Raw genomic sequence first — 24,120 nt, forward strand, 5'->3', positions numbered from 1 at the left:
AAAAGAAAGCATGTGAAACAAACCTTAACACCTCACCAGACTTACAAGATTAAGCACCCCATAGATGTTCGAAAATGAACATGCACAAAAAGTACCATCAGTTCTGTTTTATAAAAATGATACAATCGCATTAACTGCATCATGCAAATACCGTATTTTTCGCTCTATAAGACGCACCAGACCACAAGACGTACCTAGTTTTTGGAGGAGGAAAACAAGGGAAAAAATATTCTGAATCTCAGAAGCCAGAACAGCAAGAGGGATCGCTGTGCAGTAAAAGCAGCAATCCCTCTTGCTGTTCTGGCTTCTGTGATACCTGTGCAGCCTGCATTCGCTCCATAAGATGCACACACATTTCCCCTCACTTTTTAGGAGGGAAAAAGGGAGTCTTACAGAGCAAAAAATACGGTAATTCCCGCTTGGATGGTAACCTGTGTTAATCTGCAGAGAACGGATGGGGGGTGATAACCTTCCACTGGTAAAACACACACACAAAATGCCAATAATAAGCAAACAAGTCATAGCTTTTGGAAAGCGCACTCACAAGTGATAAAAGAAGCGTGTGCTGTGCTGAAGGTGAAGGGAAGCCCATTGTGCTCTCAGTAAGATGGGCTCCAAAACTAAGAGGACCCTGAGGAAAGTGCCCTCTTGTGAACCCCAATGCTCAGAGCTATCGTTTAACTTTCCCAAAGTGCCTGGAGTGATGCTACATCAGGACACTATAACTCATTAAAATGGCAGAGCTGTGTTTCGATTCTCCTGTTTTTCCGAAATGTGTGAACTACGTAGGTTCACTTTCACAAGTGATCTTCGTCAGATTTCTTCCCCTTAATCCCACGTATGCAAATGTCCTTTGTGTGCACTATTACACCAGTAATGCTTGTTTGCAAAAAAAAAAGCCCCTAAGAGCATGTTATTACACCCCCTGAACCCTGATTTATAAGGAAATCCTATGCATGTTTACTCAGAAGTTACCATATTTTTCGCTCTATAGGACGCACTTTCCCCCCCAAAAAAATGAAGGGGAAATTTGTGTGCGTCCCATGGAGCAAATGCAGGCTTCAGGCAGCTATCCGCAAGCCTTTGGAGCACACTGAAGGCTTGCGGATGGCAACCTGCAGCCTGATGGATCCCGCTCGCTGTCTTGGCTTCTTTGCTCTTTGGGGCTGGGAATAATTTTTCTTTTCTTTATTCCCCCCCCCCTAAAAACTAGGTGCACCCTATGGAGCGAAAAATATGGTAGTCTTGCTGTAGTCAATAAGGCATTTTCCCAAGTAAGCTGGCACAGGACTGTAGGCTTAGCACAGCAGATGTCAGTGAGGTGGTGGCACTTATCTGACTACCATCACTAGCATTGCTGCGGCTTCCTGGGCCAGGGAGAGGGCAGTAGCAAGGATGGAGCAGTGCCATTGAACCAGCAGGAATATGGATTGGTTCTGCCAGTGCATTTGCACGGTGCCAACCTTGCCCCTTCTGCCCCTGGCAAGCAGCAGCAACAACGGGAGGTCAGGTAAGCCCCGCTGCCAGCTACTGACTTCGTGCCAGCCGCTGACACTCCAACGAAAACCCCCCCTGCCAAACAGTATTTGAACTTTGCCAGGTGCATTTTGCACCTGGTTATTGGTCACTTGCAACCAAGTGAAGATGCCCGGGTGCCAAGATGGCACCTGACATCTCCACCATCTGACTGGCTGGGACACAGCAGCATTTTTTTGGTGCTGTGCTATGGCACGAGTCAGATTTTAGCTGGAGCTGACAATACACACAATTCATTTTCAGTTTTGTAATATTCTTTTTTCAAAAGGGGCCTAAACATTCCGTTAGTGTGCCTATAACCTAGGTGTAAGGGGTCATATGGAGAATAGCTTTTATATATCAGTTTCTAACACTGCTGCCATTAGAGTTATGTCAGCTGGAGTTATGTCAATACAGTGGTACCTCGGGTTAAGAACTTTATTCAACCTGAAACTGTTTTTAACCTGAGGTACCACTTTAGCTTAATGGGGCCTCCCGCTGCCGCGGAGCGATTTCTGTTCTTCATCCTGAAGCAAAGTTCTTAACCCGAGGTACTACTTCTGGGTTAGTGGAGTCTGTAACCTGAAGCGTCTGTAACCTGAAGCGTCTGTAACCCAAGGTACCACTGTATAGCTATGTGCACTTGCCAACATGGTCTGAAGGCATATGATGCAGCCACCTTGCTGAAGCTATGCAGGTCTTATTCTGGTCAGTCTTTGGACGGGAGACTTTTCAGGAGTCCTATGAACACAGCCTTGACCGCTACCATGCGGGGGAAGGTATTATATACAATAAACACAAACTTAAAAGGTTGTTTCTCTCCCCACCCTGTCATCCCACATTTTGGTGTCCTGAGCATCCTGCATATGGATATTGTGGGAATCAGAAGAATCATGAAAACAGGAAGCTGTCTTCTTTGTCCATCTAACCCAGTGTTGTCTACTCTGACTGGCAGCCTAACTGGGGTCTCAGGGTCTCTTTCCCATTGCTTGCCACCTGCTCTTTGTAACCCGAGATGTCAAAGATCAATCCTGGGAACTGCATGCAAACCATCTGCTCTACCGCTGAGCTGTGGACTAAAGAAAGCCCATCCCATTGCCCAGACTTGACTGTCATGGCCACATCCTTCATACTGAACGCTCTTGTTCAGGAAACGCAGCAACAAGGCCTGATGTGGCATGAGATTAAAGCAAAAAGAATGCGAAAAGAAGTTTGAAAATGGTAAGGATGCTCCAGTTTGGAAGAGTTGGCAGCGGGCTCGTGATCTGTGAATGTGCCCTTCGTTAACTGGCTCTTTTGCTCTCTCCACCAGAGAGCTGTCAACAGAACTGCTCTTTTTACGAAGCTGGACCCAAGCCACAAGTTGGCACACAGCAGCAATCAGCTCAGAGTCACAGGAGAGATGGAAGCGAAGAGTGTCATTTCCGTAAAAGCAGCGAGAATTCCTGGGCTCAGTTCCATTTTCTATCTATCTATCTCTTTCACGTAGACTGATTCTGAAGGCCTGCTAAGAGATTGTGCATACAGAAATGGACTCAAATAACTGGTAGAATGCCCACTAGGGTTACAATGTCAGAGTTTATGGCTCTGGCACCGTTGCTGTGCATTAATCCCAGAATCCTGCAGAAGAAGAACTAGATGCTTAGTTCAAAACTATATATCAAGGGTGGAGAACCTTTTCTGGCAGGAGGCCAGATCCTTATCTGTCCACCCCTGGAGGCCCAAATCTGGCAGGTGGTTGGGGCTTCTCTCCTGTCAAACACCTGACATCATAGCGACATCAGATTTGACAGCACTGTGAAGCCCCGGCTGTTGGGGCTCTAAGAGCAGTGCAGAGCTCTCTGAAACAGCTTTTGCAAACAATCCCACACTGCTTTTTTGAATCGCAAAAAAAAAAAAAAAAAAATCCCAGAGGTTTAAAGAGCAGTGCAAGGCTGTTTGCAAAAGCGCTTTCAAACAGCCCCTTAGAAGCTTTGGCTGGGCACCCCTGTTACCAGCAGAGGAATAGGCACAGACAGTCAAACTGAACAGGATTTAATACCTGCTCATCAGCTGATGAGTGGAGGTTAAGTCCTGCTGATTTTGGGTGCATGCACCTGTTCCTGGCAGAGGAATAGGTGTGCGCAGCCACTGCAGAATCAAACCCACAGTTACATGAGTATCTGGTTAGATTACTGCAAACCATTATACATAGGGCTGCCTCTGAAGATGGTTTCAAAACTTCAGCTGGTGTAGGATTCAGCAGCCAGGTTGCTCACTGGGACGAGATGGTTTGAGCATATTACACCAATCCTGGCCTGATTGCATTGGCTTCCACTTACGTTTCCAAGTGCTGGTTTTGACCCATAAAGCCTTAAATGGCTCAGGACCTCAATACCTCAAGGACTGCCTCTCCCATTGTGAACTGCCCCAGACCCTACGTTCATCTTCTGAGGCCCTTCTTTGTGTGCCTCCTTCACAAGAGGTCCAGAGGGTGTCAACACTAGAATAAGACTTTCTGCTGTGGCTTCCCATTTGTGGAATGCTGTCCCCAGGGAGGCTCGACTGGCCCTTCATTACATATCTTTAGGCACCAGGTGAAAATGCTTCTCTTCAACCAGGCGTTTCGCTGATTAACATTTCATGGCCTTTTAAATGTGGTTGTGGGAGGTGCATCGGTGGTCAGTTCTTATTTTTGTTTTTGCTTTGTTGTGCAATCTTGTGTTCTCATTTTTCTGTTGCAAACTGCCCTGTGATCTTCGGCTGAAGGTCGGCATACAAATTTAATAAATAATAATAAAGGATTGCAGTAACCTTTCTACTTTTCATAAAGGAGGGCTCTTGAGCCTGTCTGGTGCAGTCTTCTGTATGACAGAAGTGGCATGCTGAACTATTCAGTGCAATGGCCAAATGCTAATTACGGAGTCTACTGTCTCCCGCCCCCATTTCCACACTGCTAATTAAACTCAGCTCTCTAGCTAGGAAAGGGAACCACAGTCTCTCATAAAGCAGAAGGGTCACCAAATGAGTTGGCTGCCTGAAGCCTTTACGTTTGGCACAATCCGAGTTTCTACCAAAGACTACAGAAACACACTGAACACTTTCCAGCCATTTAGTATCTTCAGAAATCAGGGCACCTGCATTGCTCAACTCTTCTGATAAGCTTAAGGTCAGAGCACGCACAGAACCGAAGTTTCCCAGCACTTCTTAAAGGCAGTTCAGTGCAGAATACATGACAGTTATCCAAACAGGGTGTAACTAAGCTGTGCATCGCTATGGCCAGATCAGACATCTTCAGAAAGGGGTACAGCTGACACCCCCCAAACACCTGGGCATTTAGCCTTAGGGCTGAATCCAGGAATACACCCAAGCAGTGAACCGGAGGTTTCAGAGGGAGCCTGTCTGACTTTTTGACTCCCAAGGAACTCCTCTGTCTTGTCTGGATCAAACTTCAGTTTGTTCACCCTCATCCAGCATCACGCCAAAGTCTGACCAAATGTCTCCCTCCATACCGGCAGCAGCAGCTGGCAGTGGCTCTGTGGGGCTTCAGATGGGGGACATTTCCATCCCTACCTGAAGATGCCGGGGATTGAACCTGGGACCTTCGGCCTGCAAAACTGATGCTCTGCCACTGAGCCATGGCCCTTTTCCCTGCACTGAATGGCAGGGCAGCTAGACATAAGGGGAGGGCCACATGACACCCCTCTTCCTACACTACTATTAAAGGTGCAGGAGCCCTTTCCTCACTTGCTGCCCTACTCTACAGTGATGTGGGTCAGAGAAATACGTGATTTCACAATGTTAATTCCTACAACACCCTATATGGATACAGGCAAAGCCCATTTCAGAGTTGCAATTATCTTTTTCGGGAAGCACAGGGTTGCTTTCAGTGCTAGACCTGCTGAAGTCAGTGGGTGTGGTTAACTTAGGTCCATCAATTTCAATGGGTCTACTCTTGAGTAAAATGTAGCTGGATGCAATATTTTAAATACACCGCGCAAACACACGTTCTATGTATTCTATGTATTTGTAAATAGGTGGGGTGGTAGATAAGGTGATGGTTTAAAGTCAGAAGAAGCACATCATTCAAACATACCAAGTCAGAAATGTTAGGCACATCAGATACAGGGTCAGACTCATTGGTCCATCTAGCTCAGTACTACCTACACCAGGCATAGGCAAACTCGGCCCTCCAGATGTTTTGAGACTACAATTCCCATCATCCCTGACCACTGGTCCTGTTAGCCAGGGATGATGGGAGTTGTAGTCCCAAAACGGCTGGAGGGCCAAGTTTGCCTATGCCTGGCCTACACTGACTGTCAGCAGCTCTCCAGGGTTTCAGGCAGGATACTCTCCCAGCCCCACTTGGAGATACTGGGAACTGAACCTGGGACCTTTCATGTGCAAAGTAGATGCTCAACCATGGAGCCACAGCTCTGTTCTGAAAACCCACATCACGCTTCACTAAGACTGTCAGTGAGGGAGGGGTCAACATGCAGTGAGAGGAGAGGAGGAGAGAGACATGAAAATAATAGAACTCTAGAATTGGAAGGGACCCCTGAGAAATCTGGATACAAATAATATATATAAAGTAGTACCATGGAAGTCGAGCAGAATCCATTCGACTTCCAAAATTTTCAGAGACCAAGGAGCAGCTTCCGATTGGCTGCAGGAAGCTCCAACCCCATCGGACGTTTGGGTTCCAAAAAACGTTCGCAAACCGGAGCAATCACTTCCGGGTTTGCGGCGATCAGGAGCCAAAACGTCCAAGTTCCAGGGCATTTGACAACCAAGATACGACTGTAATTGGAATCTCTGGATAACAGAAAGCAAAAAAGTAAAAATACACCCTGACTCATACCCGTGGGACCATTTAGCACACTGCGGCCAACTCCTGCAAAGCATTTCTACTCAGCACTTTGGCATTCTTTAAGCGAAGCTGGTTCCCATCCTTAATAATTAAGCCAGAAATCTAGAGCAACATGTTTTGCACTTGGGCATATCCATATTTATTTTATTTTTAAAATGCATGATGTTAAATTCTCCTCCATGGAACTCCCCAGCCTCCCTAGTTCAACAAATGGCTTACATGTGTGTCGCCTGAGTTCCTCAGAGTAAAACAGTTGCCAATTTGTTCCCCAGCATTTCCCTTTAACTGCCACGCCAAACCACCAAAGCACTTGGTATTACCACGGACTGATGAAATGCCATCTGCTAATGCAGACTGCCTTAGGAAGAGAACGAATTCGAGACTTATTCCAAGTTGGTCAGGTCCCTGCCCCAAGAAGCTTACAATCTGGAAAATGCCACGAGGGAGACCAAGCAGTCATAGTTCAGCGGGAGAGCCCTAGGTTCGATCTCCAGCTCTTCCAAGTAGGACGGGGGTGGAAAGCCCACTTGGCGTTTGAGAAAGTCGCTGCCAGTCAATGTCAAAGGTAATGAGTTAGATGACTCAATGGTCTGCCAGTTCCAAATAAGGCAGCTTCCTATGTTCCTATGCAAAGCACTGAAAGGGAAAGGGAATGAACAGGGCGAGTGTATAGGATTACTGCCATTACATGCCATTACTTTGTTACAGTAGAGTATGGGCGCAAGGGGGCATATCTCATTTTTACTGAAATATTGCAGTAGTCTTCCAACTAGGGATTCATGCCATGCTGCTGTTTCTGTGCCATTTGTAAAGGCTTTCTCCTTTTTTGCTGTGATCCCAACCAATTAGGGATCACACAGTGAACGCGATGGCACCACGGTGTCGCAGAACCAATCAGGTCCGGCTATAGGGCAATGTCAATGAGAGCAAACAGTGCCAATCCCTTACTTTGAATGTATGTTTAAGTGGGAAGGAAGGTCCCCTTTAGGATGGCAGACAGGCTCCCTTGACAACAAGCAAAAAGACTCCTAGGTGACTTGCAAAGTCACACAGCCTCCGTCCTCAAGCTCAGAATCTAAAGGACATAACACAAAAGGAAACAAGGATGGAGAAGGAGAAGGAAAAAGGCAGGCACAAGTTCTGAAAGTTACCGTTCTCGTAACAACTAGGAAACAATTTAGGTAGCCTGATGGAATGGCTACTGCTAGGGGACATTTTTTGGGTGCAGAGTCAAAGGCAGCAGATGGTCTCTTTGCAGAGCCAACGGAATAACCCTGCTTCTCTCTGCTCTGCAGCCTGATGTAATGGATGCTACCACTAGGCTGAGGAAGAGCCCAAGGCAGTAGATGGTCTCTCAGCAGAGCCAATGGAATAATAGTCCTGCCTTCCTTCTCTCCCCTTGCTTTGCAGTCTGATAGAACAGATGCCACGAGGGAAACATCCACTGCCTTGCTGTGTTGCATGGACATATTCCGTCGCACCACTCTATTTTGGGATTCCTTTGCCTGCCCCTGAAAAAAAAGAGATTGCCCTTTGATGGGGCATCAACATGTTCTTGAAACTCCACTTTTAGTTTGGACCAGCACTGCTTAAAGTGAGAGCTGAACATTACAAATGTATTTGAAGAGTATCATACTAATGCAGAAAACTATCAAGTCAGATAGCTGGTCCATCTCACCCAGCACATTCTACACTGACTGGCAGCTGCTCTCCAGGGAATCTGAGACAGGGACCTTTCTCAGCCTTAGCTGGACATGCCAGGGACTAAACCTGGGACTTTTCAACACAACGTGTGTGCTCTGCATGGAGCTAAGGTGGCTTTTTGCTTTTCACGTTTGCAAATGAATGTTACATTGATGGAAGCATAACGATAATAATTTCTGCTGTGCGATAAACAGTGGGGAAAGGCTTGAGTCATAATTTGAGTTCTAGATAATCTCTCAAGAGGTTTTATAACCACTTCCCTCCACGCTGCTCATCTATGTTTTGCATCACACACATTAATAAGAGGAGTCTAAAGCACAGTTTGGGAGCTCTGCTTAAGCAACTGCTAAAGAAAATGTCTTCTGAAATGAGGTGGGGGTTTTCTGCATCACAGTCTAAAATCCCCATGGGGGGCGGAGAGTTTCCTTAAACAAAACTGTGGGAAAAGACTTCTTACCAGGGAGTAAGCCCCATTGAACTCAATTATACAGAATTGCACTGTAAATGTTGATCCCCCATTAGCTATTGAAAATTATCCTCTACTCCATACAGGAAAGGTCACACAAAGGGAGGAGAGAGGGGTTTTTTGTGCTTAATAACTTTTTTCCAACAATGGTAAAAGAACAGGAGAGAGTAGGTCACATTACTGGAGCGAGGTGAGAATGTGCCCAGTGAATGGGGATACTTGACATCTATGGATCTTTTAAGGTATGTGTGGAATTCAATGAAGTGCAATTCATAGCAGAACCATTGAAATTCATGGGCATAGCTCTGTTAGGTCCAATAACTGCAGTGGGTCTACTTTGAGTAACACCTAACTGAATCCCACCCTGTGTAATTAAGGCTGCAATTCTATGCTCACTTGAGAGTCAGCTCATTGGCACAGGACATGCTTTGCAAAGCCCTAGGCTCAATCCACAGCATCTCCAATTAAAAAAATGATATCAGATAACAGGCCTGGGAAAGACTTCTCTGCCAGTGGATCTGGAGAACTCCTGCCAGTCAGAATTGACAACAGTGGCTCAGATAAGCCTTCCCCAACCAGGTGCCCTCCATACGTTTTGGACTACAGCTCCCATCGTTCCTGATCACTAGCTACACTGGTCACCATCTTGGCATCCAGAGATCTCCAGGTGGTCACAACTGGACCCGTGCCAGTTGAAAAACGCGCGTGGCTAATTTCTAACTGGGGTCGGACATTGGTCTATCTAGCTCAACATTATCTATTCTACAGTGACTGGCAGCAACTCTCTGGGGTTTCAGACAAGAGACAGTCCCAGCCCCAGGAACTGAACCTGAGACCTCCTGCATGCAAAGCAGACACTCTACCACTCAGCTATGGCCCTTTCCAGAGGAGGAATTATAAGTCCAGCGAGTTTTACTAGGATATTGCCTGACACTGTCTTGAACTCTCACCCCACTGCATCTCCTCTCTCTCTCTCTCTCTCTCTCTCTCGGGCTGTAAAGCCTGTCTCCTTGCGTTTAAATCTCTTTTTATCAACAGTGGATGGATACCTGCCAAGGGGCTTCTCTCCCTCCCTGCACATAGCCATGCTCAGGCACACAGCCGCCTCCTCGATTAAAAACAATGAAATGCTACAGGCACTTCTGCAGCCCCACCAGTCCTATAAAACCCGGGAGGGTTGTTTTTTATTATTATTATGATTTTGTCACCGCGCCAAGAATCTAGATTTATGGACATGCTTCCACCCCCAGTCTTCCTTCCAGAGCTTTAAGCTTTGGGCTTCAAACAACGGATGTTCCTTCTCTTCCTGAACCCCCCCCCCCTCTCCTGAACTGCCCCAAGGATCCCTAGATCAATGAAAGAAACAGCTGGGGGGGGGAGCCCCAACTGTCTGACTTTAGCCAATCTGAGGCACAGCAGTTGAGAAAGCAAGAGTCTGCACTGAGTCTGGCATAAATGCCTAGCTCAGTGTTGTGTTCAGACAAGAACTTCAACCATTTTCAGGTCTCTTTGGGTCAACCCCCCCCCCTTATAACACTTCTAGGAATGTCATTTTGGGGCTCTCCAAGGAGAGATTTGAAGCTTTCTGCGAGTGAATTCAGGCAGCGGTGCCATCAGGCTGGGCATTGCAGGCAGCATAAAAAGCTCCCCCCCCAGCAGCCCCGCTCCCAACCCCCCCCCCAACACAGTAGGGTTGCCTTACTAGCTTCTGAAGTAAGCAGAGTAATTAATACACCTTACCATTTAAAGAAAGAGCCCCCCTGTAAGAACATTAAGTGCAGAGTTTAACACTCCCTCCAAGTACAAGATGTTCCCTTTCTAACAAACGCATTCAAACATCTTGATTGCCCCCAACACCCCTTTCAGAGATGCTGCACCCCCCCCCCCCGAACGGCGACGCAACCCACCTACCCCAACCCACAGGGGAATCAACTTGAAAGAGCCACCTACCGTTCGTCCACCACCGCATTGCTTCAAGTGTGTGGGCTGATCGCCTTGCCGTCGGCTTATTCCCCCAGCGGCACCTGGTTCTGCTCTCCCGTAGAGGATGGAGGAAGAGAGAGGAGCTCAGAAGTGGAGCATCCCAGCTTGCTGGTTCCTCCCGAGCCATCCGAAGAGAAACATGGCAGGAAGGGGGAGGGAGCAGTCTGCAGCCACAGACTCTTTGCGAAGGTGAGCTGGAAAGTGGGGGGGGAGAGAAGAAAACCCCTGTAAGTTTCTCTCAGACTAGTTTCTGCTTTTGTTTGTTTGTTTGGCTGGGCACAAGACAGCAAGAAAAACCAAAAGGGTGCATGTGAAAATGAAGTCCATCCACACCATATATCTAAAGCACATTTTGACGCACATTTAAAGCACCTCTCCCCCCAAAACGAATCCTGGGAACTGTAGCTTCATAAAGGGTGCTAGGAATCGCAGCTCTGTGGGGAGGGGAGAGAACTACAGTTCCTAGGTTTCTTTGGGTGAAGTCATGTGCATTAAATGTACGCTGAGAGGGTTTTAAATGTATGGGGACCTCTGGCTTACCTTACATGAGCAAGGTTCCTCTCATATCCCTGCCTGTGTAACAACACACAACCCCTTATTGGCTGATGGAGTGTGGGGGGGAGTTCACCCCTCCCTGGTTGGGCATTCCTGTTTCATCTTTTTTGCGGGAGGGGGGTGGAATGGTAGAAGGCTTCATCCATTGAGATTTACTGGGAGCAGTGGTTTTGTATCCAAGTGGTCTCTCTCTCTCTCTCACACACACACACACACGCACACATATACACGTCAGTTCCACGGCGCCCACGTGCAAATTAAGGGGAAAGGGCCGCAAGTCAGCGGCCAGACATCTGCTGCGCATGCAGAAGTTCCAGGGTTCGATCCCCGGCATCTGCATGTAGGGTCGGAGGGGGTGGGGAGGCTTCCGCCTGAAACCCAGGAGAGCCCTCGTGGAGGATATTGAGCTGGGCAGAGCAATGGTTTGACTCCGCAAAAGCCAGTTTCCTACGAAGTTCTCTGTCGCGCTCTCTCGCGGGCTTATATGGTCATATTATGAATATTATTACTCCTTTTATAATGGGATAGCGGGCGGGTCGCTCTCCAGCAGGAGGAGTTTCCCCAGCCTGGAGGATCTGTTGCCGGGAAGAGGCAAAGACACCCCCTCCCACCTCCCCACGACAACAGCCCCCCTTCCTCTGTCGCCAAGCCTTGCCGCGTCTTCGCTCCGCCAAACCGCGTCCCACATCAAAGCCCCGGCCCGCTCCTCTCCCTCTCTCTCCACGAGGTGCCAAAGGAAGTTCGAGCCCAGGAACCGAGGGCGGACGCACGAAGCGCCCGGCGCGGACTCTCCCTTGCTCCCCCCGTTACCTTGCGCCACGCCGCCGGGCTCCCCACAGTCTCGGCAGCTGTTCCCGGCTTCTTCCCACCCCCGCAAAGGCGCCTTCGCGGCGGCCCAAGCGCAGTGGATGCCTCCTCCTCCTCCTCCTCGGTCCCCCTCCTCCTGGCTTCGCGCAGTTAGGGCAAAATGGAGCAGCCACGTGGGGAGGGGGGAGAGAGAGGCAGAGGCGGCGGCGGCGCAGAGACCCAGCCAGATCCGCTGGATCCCAGCCCACCTGCCTCCGCTCTGCCCTCTCCAGAAGAGGATCCCTCTGCGTCCTTTTGCTAGATCCCGCTTCTGTTGCGCCCAAGTCCGTTATTTGTTCTTTGGCTCCTTCTGCAGTCTTTCTCTCGTGCGCTTTTACGCACACGCTCTGTCTCCGGAGTCTCTCTCTTTCTCTCTCTCTCGTATCGGGTTACTCTGCTCGGAACTCAGGACTAATTGTCGTGCTCGCGATCGCGCTTGGAAGAGATTTGCTCCCGCTCTTTTCTTGCCTTGCGTTCATTCGCGGAGCGAGACGCTCTCCTTCCCCAAGGCTGAAACTGGAAAAGGTAGGTCGCTCCCTCGCTCGCTCCCTGCCCGCCCAGTTCCCGTTTCAAACTTGGTAGAGGGAAAGAGTTCGTGGCCCAAGAGGGGAGGGGTTAGGGGGAAGGGGGAAGGCGAAGAAGAAACAGGGGGCGGGGGCGGAGAATCAAGCCCCCCCCCCCCGCGCGCACACACACACACGTGTCGGAGCAGCTGAATTCAGAGTGGGATTGAATAGAAGGTGCGTCAACTCCTTGCCTAGGGAAATGATTCTGAAATATTCTCTGTGGGTAGGTGGGTGCCCTCAATTGCCCTTACGAAATGGGCGAGGAACTGGGGAAAGTGTTGCTGACAGGGGTGCCAATTTGAATAAAATACTCTCCGCCCCACACAATTAATCACATGGTGGGGTGTACGCACACCATTTGAATGACAATGCCCATCAACTTTAGAGGGGCAGCCCCCTCAAATATTTTATTTGGGGGAGGGGGGCAAAGACCCCTTGGCCCCTAGAACCGTTGGCTCCTATGGTAGCTGCGATGTAAGGTGTGTAATCTGCTTCTTTAAGGCTGATGCACACCATGTATAAAGAACAGCCCTGCTGCATCAGACCAATGGCCCATCAAGGCCAGTGCCCTGTTCTCACAGTGGCCAAACAGAAGCCTATGGGAAGCAGGACTGGAAAACAAGAGCGTTCTCCCCTCCTGCGGGGTCCAGCACCTGGTATTCGGAAGACTGACTTTGGACACTGGGCATCGCCATCATTGATTTAAGACACATATCTTCCACACACAAAAACACTCCTCATTTATTATGGTTGATGGGAATTGTAAAAAGGTAAAAGGACCATTAGGTCCAGTCATGGCCGACTCTGGGGTTGCGGTGCTCATCTCGCTTTAGTGGCCAAGGGAGCCGGCGTACAGCTTCCGGGTCATGTGGCCAGCATGACTAAGCCGCTTCTGGCGAACCAGAGCAGTGCACGGAAACGCCGTTTACCTTCCCGCCAGAGCGGTACCTATTTATCTACTTGCACTTTGACGTGCTTTCGAACTGCTGGCATGAGCAGGGACCAAGCAACGGGAGCTCACCCCGTCGTGGGGATTCGAACCGCCGACCTTCTGATCGGCAAGCCCTAGGCTCTGTGGTTTAACCCACAGCACCACCCGCGTCCCTTCGCCACCCGATTAACTACAACTCCCAAGATTCCTTGTGGGAAGCCATGCACTTTAAATGTACGGTGTTCTGCATGCTACCAAAGTTACAGATTCTGGTGAAAAACTAAATGGGGTTGTAGCCAACTAAATTCAATCAGAGTAATCCCATTGCAATTAATAGTCCTCATTAAACATCCATTAATTTCAACGGGGATGCTCTGAGTATGACTAAGGCTGGATACTCAAAAACCTGTAGCCAAATAATTGGCTGGCTAATTCAAACCAGGGGTTCACTGCAAACCTAGTCCTGTTCAGAGTAACAGTGAAACTTAGTCATAGCTGACTCAAGTCCCATGAATTTCACTGGGTCTACTCTATGCATGACAATCGGTTGTATCCAACATTAGAAATGCTCAGAGTAGACCCATAAATATGACTTAGGTCAATTGATTTCAGTGGGTCTGCTTTGGGTAGCTCTTAGAGTCGAATATAGCCCTAAGTCTGGATCCAACCCAAACACATGAAACTCATATACACCAGGCATCAGAGCTTGGCTCCAGATTAAAAGAAGACATCAACAGGCTTAACTGCTGACAGCAGCATTGAGGATCTCTGATCAGTGTTAGATGGCTGACATTTTAATTTCCCATCATGTAGTGTGGACATTTGTGGGAGATTAAAATGCACTGGTCATTTTAAAGCTTTAAAGGGGACCCAATGCAGATGTCAGGAAAAGGCCCTATCAGGTTATTGGTACCCCAATAAATGCATTCTGGTGCTGGGCCTCCCACACAGACATCTCCCATCCTACTACTGATGAACCTTTGGTGCTCCACATTTTGTTGGCCAATAGTTCCTTTTGTCCCTGACCATTGGCCATCCTGGCTGGGTCTGATGGGAGTTAGAGTCCAACATCATCTGTTGGGCCACAGATTCCCCAGCCCTTTCCTAGGCACTTGTTTACCTGTCTCTTTCTCTTGCACTTTGGTTTCTGTTTCTTAGTTCCTTTCCTATTCTCTCCCCTTTCTTCCCTTCTTTCTTTCTTTCTTTCTTTCTTTCTTTCTTTCTTTCTTTCTTTCTTTCCTTTAGGCTTCCTGTCTCTAAGGTTCCTTTCTTCTCTAGGTGCCAGTCTGCCTACAAAGCTGCCACCCCTCCAAGCTGAAGAAGGTTTTCAATCCCAGCCAAACTGGCCAGCACCCCTTCCCTCGCAGAAACCGGATGGCAGACATCCCACTTTGTTCTATGGGGCCTTGGAATGTTTGTGAACATTCAGTGCTGTAACAGCAGCCTCAGTCATTCAGGGCCAGATGCTTCATCATCACATGCACACAACATATGCTTCAAGGAATAAGAGCAACCTCAAAGGTCCAAGGAACATGGAATATTCCAGTAGTTTTCAAACTTTTTAACAACAACAACAACAACAACAACAGAGACCTACCAGCAGCAAAGTTCTGTCAGTGGGATTCATACGTACTACCTGATCTAAAATTCACATCTACACTGAGCAGCATTTGACCTGTGAATCTTGGTTAGAGAGCAGCCCTCACCTGTTGCAATCAAACACAGAGAGAAAAGAATAGACTCATAGAATATAAGTGTGGAGTTGCAGGGGACCCGGGGGTCATCTAGTCCAACCCCCTGCAATGCACAAATCACAGCTACAGGGTCCCTAGCAGGTGGCCATCCAACCTCTGTTTAAAACCTTCCACTTTCCAAGGTAGTCCATTTCACCATCCAACAGCTCTTACTGCCAGAAAGTTATTTGCACCCATGTACGCAGCAACACACTTTCTAGAGCAGAAAGTGAAGGGACATGAATCATTGTCTGTTTGCTCTTCACGCTTGTATCAAACTCATCTTTCAAAGTGGCTTACTTGGAGCCATCCACTAAGACTAATTGGCAGTGCTCTCAGGATAAACACAAGGAGGTTTTATTCCATTCAATACATAACTCACATATGGGATTCGCTGGCAGACAATGCTCTTGTGTCTTAAAAAATAGGATGCATCAGCCTGTCAGTGGGTCCTGATGAACGCTGCAACAAAATGTTGCTGCGTGGAATGCTCCTGTTCAGTGTGCCAGCCAGCCAGCCATGCTCTCCTCCACAGCTTTCCATTACAGTCCCCTTGTCACCCAGTTCCCCTTCCTCTCCCAACAGCAGGTCAGCATTCCCTAACTATTTAACATGTGCATTTTTTTCCTATTTCCATGAATTTTCGGCTCACAGGACCCTGCTTGTTCCTCACCTCTCTTTCGTGTGTGTGAACTACCCTGAGACCTCTGGGTATAGGGTGGTATATAACTATTATTATTATTATTATTATTATTATTACTAGGTAATTATTGGCACTCCCACCTGAATATCAGTAATTGAGGAAATAATTGGCCGCAGTACAATAGAGGCAGGTCCACTAAGGGCAAATGGGGCACTGCCTCACCAACCTTTGCCTGCCCTCAGCCAACTCCCCACCCTCTGGCTTTCTCTCTTTTTACCAGTGCAGAGGGTGCTCCTCTTTAATTTTAACGTTGACCTTATAGAATTTCTCAGAGAAGAGGATGCAGACAGAACTATAAGGCTCTGCCTGTCATTGGCTCTGGCGCCATCTACTGTTCGTCTCCCTGCTTCCCACCCTACCAATCTAAACAGGCACCAGCTACTACTGCAGAACATCTCTATTCCATTACAGGCAGTACGAAAAAGAAAGACCCCTGGATGGTTAAGTTCAGTCAAAGGCAACTCTGGGGTTGTGGCACTCATCTTGCTTCAGGCCGAGGGAGCCGGCGTTTGTCCACAGACAGCTTTCCGGGTCATATGGCCAGCATGACTAAACCGCTTCTGGAAGTATATGTTCCTGATAGGGAAGCTGCCCGCAACTCCACCACCCCAGAAGCCGTCTTTTCAATGCTCAGATTGAAACACTGATTCTCTGCAAAATAGCGGATTGAGATACCACAATAGCAGGTTGAAATATTGCAACAAACAAAACCTCTCCCCGCGCTCCAGTATGCTGCCTGATTGTTGAACCAACCTCCATAACTAACCGCGATGCCACACAGGCTCTCTCTGTGTTGGAGAGCATGGGGGGAAACAGGGAGAAGTTGCTTCCTCCTTCGAGATGCTGAAACCAAACGGATTGGCAACTGAATTTTGTATCAGCAACAGAACAGCACCCTGCACTGCACCTGGGGGCTGCAAGCAAGCTTAGAGGGTGCCGGGCAAGACATGTGGCGCACAAATCTCCAACACCTTGTTGCCACTCCCTTGCCAACAGCACCTTCTGCCGGAGGCAGCACTTGCCCTCTGCTGTCTAACGGTAGGACCGGCTCTAATTGTCTCTTCCAGTGTAAGCTATTTCACAGCCCATCTAGGGGTAGTAGCCAACTAATGCATCCCGTAAGTGCAAGGGTTTACTCTGGTTCCTCCTCTCTTCTGCCTGCACACTACCTACATCTGCTGTAGGGGTTTCTCCCAACCTTCCATAGCAGATTTGGAAAGAGTTCCACTGTAGAAGCATAAACCCTTGCGCAGATGAGAGGCATTCATTGGATACTGCCCTACCTATTTTTCCACTGGGCGATGGAAACAGATCCTGCGATTTACAGATGGAAGCTGTTCTTCCTGCGAGGGTGAATTGGGGAGGCCAGATTAAATGGCTTAAATGTGCCCAAGTGTTTTCTCTCCCTGTTGCTTCCAGCTATGGCGAGCCTTTGATCCAAAACTTTGGCAAGATGTACAATGGCGTCCTATAAATAGCAGCAATAGAAGCTTTCACAGCCCTGCACCCACCCACAACCTTACATCACAGTCAGCAGCTTCCGTCAGAGTTACGATCAGTGCAGTGATCTATGGACAGGACTGGGATGCTTTGCTAGTGCACATCAAATAGCCAGGCTAACTGAGCTTGCAGGAATCTGCCAGGTTGAGTTTGATGGAGGTAGAGATGAGAAGAGTAATGAACTATTATTAATAATTGAAGCTATTAAATTGAAAGGAAGCTGATCTTTAATATTCATGGCAACAATGAATGCAAAATGAAGAAAACCACCTTGGCCCATGTTTCTCATCCGTAGAAACAAAACAAAACAGATCCTAGCACGTGGGTTACCAACCTGGTGCCTGCAGGTGCAGATGTGCCCACAGAGGCCTTTCCAGGTGCGTGCAGGATCCTGTGGCTTGCCTGACCCCTGCTCAAATTGAGCTTGAAAGAAGCTTTCCTTAGCCAATAGAAGCCTTTGTGTGCTCTGTACCTTTAAGGCACACAAAGCACATCTTTTCCCTCAAAGAATTCTCGGCAGTGCAGTTTACCCCTCCCAGAGTTACAATTGCCTACACCCTTTAACAAACTACAGTGCCCAAAATTCATTCTTTCTTTTTTTGGAGGGCTGTGTGTGCTTTGAATGTGCGTAGTGTCTAATTGTAGCATGGGAGGGGGCCGACTGTGGTACGGTGGGGGTTACAGATGGGCTGGGGAGAGTTGTGGCTCCCCACCACAGTTTCTCCAGTTTCCAATGTATATCTTTGCATATTTTATTTAGACAATTTACGCACTGCCCACAGGGTAGTTTGCAATAGATGTGATGTGGGGTTGCAAAGGTTGGCTACCCCAGCCCTGGGAAATTGCCTCAACATCTATCCCTCAAAACTTTTAATGCCCTGATAATTGCTGGGAAGCCTTTTTTGTTGCTGTTAATCTATTCATTAAACTTTCAAGTTTTTAATTTATAATTTTTATTTGATATGTTATTTAGGAAACTTTGCTGTAACAAAGATGGGGAGCCCGTGGTCCTCCAGATGTGTAGGCAGATGCACGCCATACATTTAATGCACATGGCCTCTCCCAAATAATCGCCATTTGTTATGATCGCTGGGAATTTCAGCTTTGTGCGGAGGAAACAACAGTTTGCAGGTTTCTTGGGGATGGAGTCTTGTCCTTTAAACGTGGCCTAGATGTGTTTTAAATGTATGGAGTGGTTCTGCCCATTTGTTGGTCTTCAAAGTCCCATCATTCCTGACCTTTGAATAATTGAAGCTATTAAATCCCCAGCAATCTGGGGCTGATGGAAGCCTGGCAGCACCTGGGGAGCCCCAGATTCCCCTTCTGTGTGCTACACAAGTTACTGTGAGCAACCTCAGCCACTTCATTTTTATCTCCTTGCGTCTGTCTCTGTGCGCTTGCAGCGCTGTTCAGAGAAGCCCCTTGAGGTTCTTCGCAGAAGTCTGTGGCGTCATTCCCGCAGAGCTCAAGTGTTTGGCATTCCAGTTCTCCGTCCTCATATCAACACAAGAACTACCTTGGTGACTAAAGCAGAGAGGTCCCATCACCAAGCGCAGAGGCTCTCTCTGCTTCCAGCAATCACTGACCGCAGGACATGCTTGAAGAAGAGTCCTTTGTAAAAAGCCTGGACCTCCCTGCTTCGCTCAGGTCACTAGAGTGAGCGTGGGGGACATTTGGCCTTCCAGGTGTTGCCGAATTACAACTCCCATCAGCCCCAAACAGTGCAACTAGCGGGCAGGGATGATGGGAGTTGTGGTTTGGCAGCATCTGGGGTGGGTCAAAGGTTCACCATGCATGCACTTTGTAGGTTGCTTTGAGTCACTTTCTATGAAAAAGTAGCTAATAAATTATTATTATAACAAATAACCTATTAGAAGGGTGGGGAACTCAGGTCTCAGGGGCCAGCCTTCCGGGCAGGGCCAGCACACCCATGAGGCAAGGTGAGGCAACTGGCTCAGGTGGCAAGATCCACAGGGGCAGCAGATCCCCATGTAGATCTTTAGTCCCCACCCACTTGGTGGGGAACTGCACCACCAAGCTTAGTCTACCCTCATCCAACTCCCACCTGCCCAACTTCCTATTTACATCCCTCCCAGTCCTGACTTACATACAGCCTGTCAGTTTCTTCCTCCATAGCAGGCTTCCTCAAACTCGGCCCTCCAGATGTTTTGAGACTACCATTCCCATCATCCCTGACCACTGGTCCTGCTAGCTAGGGATCATAGGAGTTGTAGGCTAAAAACATCTGGAGGGCCAAGTTTGAGGAAGCCTGCTATATAGTCTCAGCGTTGCCCCTGACCTCGGACAGGAACAAAAGAAGAATTATTATTTTTCTGCCCATCATTGCCTCTGGCTCCACCAACTCTTGGGCACCAGCCACTGCTAGGTGAGGCTGTTCCTGGTGTTAAGAGATAAAGGAATGAGAAAGAGCTTCTCTTTCTCTTTTTTTTCCAGCCTGGTGCTGAAGACACAGAAGCAGAGTCTGAACAAACAAGGGTGCCATCATAAATGCGGGTGGGTGAGAAGGCTTTGTGCCGTTGGGGGGCTAAGTCTGGATTGGAGTCCCTTCCAATTTTTAGGATCCTGTATCTGCGTGGGTAGAATGCATAAGAGGAAGCTTGCCAGAACAGTTCCTTTGCCAAGGTGATGGCTTTGGCTGGCTAGTTAAGTACCGCAATTTGGCATGTCCAAAGAAGTAGCTCTGTGTCATAGAACAAATGGGTGGGACGTCCCTCCCCTCTCCTTTGGAAGAGAATAGCTAGAGTTGTGGTGTGTGGGACAGTTGGATGCTGGAAGCAGGAGAAGGAAGGAGATATTTGCTCTGTGCTGGGCTCTGGGGCTCACCTGCAAGCCAAATTGGGAGGTAAGATGCTGTGAGCCCCTCCATCTTATCCTCTGGATGTATACATATGTAAACAAAACCCTATATGCCAGAGACATATACCATCTCCACTGACCTACGTTCTAAGGAAACTGAACCCCAGAAAAACACTTGGAATCTCTCCCTGCTTGGAGACGGGGATGGCACTTGGTACATTTCACACTAAGAAATGCATTCCTGGCCTCTTCCAAGTTCCCCTGGCCTTGCCTTGAAAAAGCATCAAGACACATTAAAATCCCCTTCCTCTATTGATTGAACCTGTCTGCATTCTGCATGCTGCAAGGGAGGGAAAAGAAAAACACCGTTCTTCAAAGAAGGGAAAGTTGATTGATATTCAGGGTCGCTAGGCACACACCAGACAGCCCCTTCTTTGCAGCATTCAAGCGACTCCAGATTTGATTTCATTCTCAGGTGCTGAGATGCTCCAGGTTTCATTAGCTATAGATATAATTTGAGCCACAATTGCATTAAACGGCTGCACTTGGCTTGAAGCCTGTTCACTGGGATCGGCTTCAATAGGGCTAAAATGGATCAGTTTGCAGGTCTTTCTGCTTTTTCCACAGAAATAAGCAATCTAAGCAGTCCGGGGATCTTCTCTGTGGCACCGTACCCCCTCGTCCTTTTCCTAAACCAATTTTAGTTATAATTTTACTTAGATGGCATTGATATTTTGATATATCGTTAGTCACATGCACACACATCTGCCCAATCATCCCTTCATTAAGCGAATTGCTGGTTAGAAGCCCAACATAACTGGGTGATGTTCTGTCATTGAAGGCCAATGGTATGAGATGTCTACTGATGACTGGGGAAATTTGTGTTTTTGACTGAGTTGCCAAGCAGGATTTGGGAAAGGTGACAACCTTCAGATTTGAGGAGAAGGGCAGGTAGGGTGTGTATTTGTGAAAAGTCACAGTTGGTAGTTAAAGAGATTTGAGTTGGCTGAAGGTGAAGACTCCTTCAGGGTCTCTCATTGGATCTGCTGACTTGAAGGGGTGTCTCTGTTCAGCGTAATGCAAATTGAGTGGTTAATGTGCATAACCACCAGTCATTGTGCATGTTCACCAGGCTTCATAGAGAATGTGTGCATGATCTATCATTGAGGAGGTGATTGTGCACATTTCCCAGTCAATGTACATAATCTCCAACAGGACTATGGGAATGTGCATTTCTCAGTTGTGTTTTGTATATTCTCTGACCATTTCTGCTTAATGCCTGGTGAATGTGCCCAGTGGCCAGCTGTTCTGCACATTAACTGCTCATCTTACCCCCAACATCTCTTTGCTACCACTTGTGTTCTGCTTGCGTATTATCAATAAACATACATTACAGAAAGCTGTATATAGCTGCGCAGCCTGCATTCGCTCCATAAGACGCACACACATTTACCCTTACTTTTTAGGAGGGGAAAAGTGAGTCTTATAGAGCAAAAAATACGGTAACTCCTGGAAATGGAGAATACACACAATATACTGAGCGTGCTAGAATTTTGAATGCCTCTCTTTATCAATATTTCCCTATATCAGTGAAGAGCAAAAATGAAGGATGAATGGTGATACAATGGAATATAGGGAAAGAGGAGGTAAACAGTTTCCCTCCCCCAAGCTGCAGCAGCAGGTCTCTTTCATTGACACTGTTGTTTGACCCTGGGGAAGCAATCAGAGCAAGTGAGTGATCTAGATTTTTTTGTATGAGTTTGTTCCATATATCTGGTGCAATGGGACATTACCTTGAAACAAATGAATGGACACATATTCTGCAGATTATTAATCCGGTCCAACCCCCTGTTCAATGCATTATCTACAATGCAGGATGCAACTAGCTAAAAGTAAAACGTAAAGGACCCCTGGACAGTTAAGTCTAGTCAAAGGCGACTATGGGGTTGTAGCGCTCATCTCGCTTTCAGGCAGAGGGTGCTGGCATTTGCCCACAAACAGCTTTCCAGGTCATGTGGCCAACATGACTAAACAGCTTCTGGTGCAACGGAATACCGTGGTGGAAACCAGAGTGCACGGAAATGCGGTTTACCTTCCTGCCGCAGTGGTACCTATTTATCTACTTGCACTGGTGAGCTTTTGTACTGCTAGGTTGGCAGAAGCTGGGACAGAGCAACAGGAGCTCACCCCGTCGAGGGGATTCAAACTGCCGACCTTCTGAATGGCAAGCTGAAGAGGCTCAGTGCTTTAGATGACAGCGCCGCCTGCAACTACAGCATCCTTGGCAGATACGTAGTTATCCAGCCTCTGCTTAAATACCTCCAGCCAAGGATTGCCCACCACCTTTTGAGGCAGTCTGTTCCACAGCTCTTATGGTTTGGAAGTTTCTGTGAAGCTGTCCAGTGCCCAAGGGGCCAAGTGCACTGTGTGATATTTCTGAACCGGCAGTTTAGCTTGAAGCTGCACAGAATTTGTGGAAGGCTTCCAGACCTCAGGTGCCCCCCCCTCCTGCCTCAACCAAAGAGGGCCGTCAATCAACATCTGCAGTACATTTTTCAGTCCCTTAGTGGAACAGGCTACCTCAGCTAAGCTGCCTAATCTGTAACACTTCATTCTGGAGATTTTTTAGGCATCTAGCCTGCAAATGTGGGATGTCTGTAAGGAATATAAGCAAACAGCACTTCATTGCAGCCAGGTCCTTATATCATAGAGAAAGAATGCGGTTCTGGAGAGGCCACTAAGCTCAGAGAGAGATGACTTGCGCTGAAAGAGACATGGCTGTTAGCGAGCTTTGACTTTGGGGATGCATAGATCTCCTTCTTTGCAGGAATCCATGGTCCAGAGGTTTTTTTAGATCCTATTGCTGAGGAGCCAACTACACCCTGAGCACAAATTCAGCTGTCTGCAGTACAGTAAGGCAGCATTTCCCAACCTTGGGCCTCCAGCTGTTTTTGGACTACAACACCCATAATCCTCAGCTAGCAAGACCAGTGGTCAGGGATGATGGGAATTGTAGTTCGAAAACAGCTGGAGGCCCAAGGTTGGGAAACACTGCAGTAAGAAGCTACAAAGCCATTGTGTACCTATTGCACGAAACCGGTGAGGCACATGATTTAAAGAAGAGGCGGTCAACCTCATACCCTCCAACTTTCCTCAGATGAAAATACAGTGGTACCTCGGGTTAAGAACTTAATTTGTTCTGGAGGTCCGTTCTTAACCTGAAACTGTTCTTAACCTGAAGCACCACTTTAGCTAATGGGGCCTCCTGCTGTCACCGCGCCACCGGAGCACGATTTCTGTTCTCATCCTGAAGCAAAGTTCTTAACCTGAGGTGCTATTTCTGGGTTAGTGGAGTCTGTAACCTGAAGCGTATGTAACCTGAAGCGTATGTAACCCGAGGTACCACTGTAGGGACGTTTTCCAGTCCCTCCAAACTGACCCCTTCTTGACCCCTATTTTTTTGTCTCCCCCTGCAGAGCATTTCCTCTCAAAAGCGGACAAGTGCCACCAATGCGACACAGCACACTGTCCTTCATCCCAATTTTATTTTGTTTTATTCTTTGGTAGATTTACAAAAAGAAAAACCACACACCAATAAATCAACAAATTTTAGCAAGGGGCAAGATTAGATGCAGGGGCACAAAGCATTGTGGGATTTTTTGTTTTTTTTAAAAAATCAAAACTCCTTGTGCTCTTTTTTTAAATTTTTAAATTAAATTTTCCAACATACATTTATAGTATCCAATCTAAATTTATCACATATTTTCTCTTTTAGACTTCCTTCAACCTCTCTGACAATCATCCATTATTCAAATTTTTAAATACACATTTCCTAATTTTATATTGCATTTTAAAAACCTTCACACACTTAGTTTTCATCAATACAATAGTCCTCTATCATTTACAGAACTTCTTGAAATCCCACTAGCGTTATTTGCTCATCACATACACA

At 47.6% G+C, this 24,120-nt stretch overlaps 2 protein-coding genes across 4 annotated transcripts in view; one reads left to right on the forward strand and one right to left on the reverse strand.

Annotated features, from left to right (window-relative positions):
- TMEM200B (transmembrane protein 200B) overlaps nucleotides 1–12,025 on the reverse strand; it is a 30,659-nt gene extending 18,634 nt beyond the window's left edge. For 2 of the 3 annotated variants that reach the window (XM_083455593.1, XM_083455594.1), the window contains exons 1-2: nucleotides 11,883–12,025; nucleotides 10,485–10,711 (exon numbers count right to left, since the gene is read on the reverse strand). The gene's annotated coding sequence lies outside the window, so the exon portion shown is untranslated. Of the gene's footprint in view, nucleotides 1–10,484; nucleotides 10,712–11,057; nucleotides 11,081–11,882 lie in introns of those variants that run through there. The other variant, XM_083455595.1, reaches the window with a different exon arrangement.
- Nucleotides 1,426–18,985, forward strand: LOC310683533 (uncharacterized protein; the record flags this gene model as incomplete). The annotated part of the gene is made up of 4 exons (XM_083453465.1): nucleotides 1,426–1,510; nucleotides 10,579–10,706; nucleotides 11,601–12,443; nucleotides 18,755–18,985. 4 exons carry the CDS (start codon nucleotides 1,426–1,428, stop codon nucleotides 18,968–18,970), a joined length of 1,272 nt encoding a protein of 423 aa, XP_083309591.1. The 3' UTR covers nucleotides 18,971–18,985.
- Between the last annotated feature and the right edge of the window lie 5,135 nt (nucleotides 18,986–24,120).

Source organism: Podarcis tiliguerta (genome assembly GCF_965153285.1).
Source record: "Podarcis tiliguerta genome assembly, chromosome: 8".
NCBI classification, from domain to species: domain Eukaryota; kingdom Metazoa; phylum Chordata; class Lepidosauria; order Squamata; family Lacertidae; genus Podarcis; species Podarcis tiliguerta.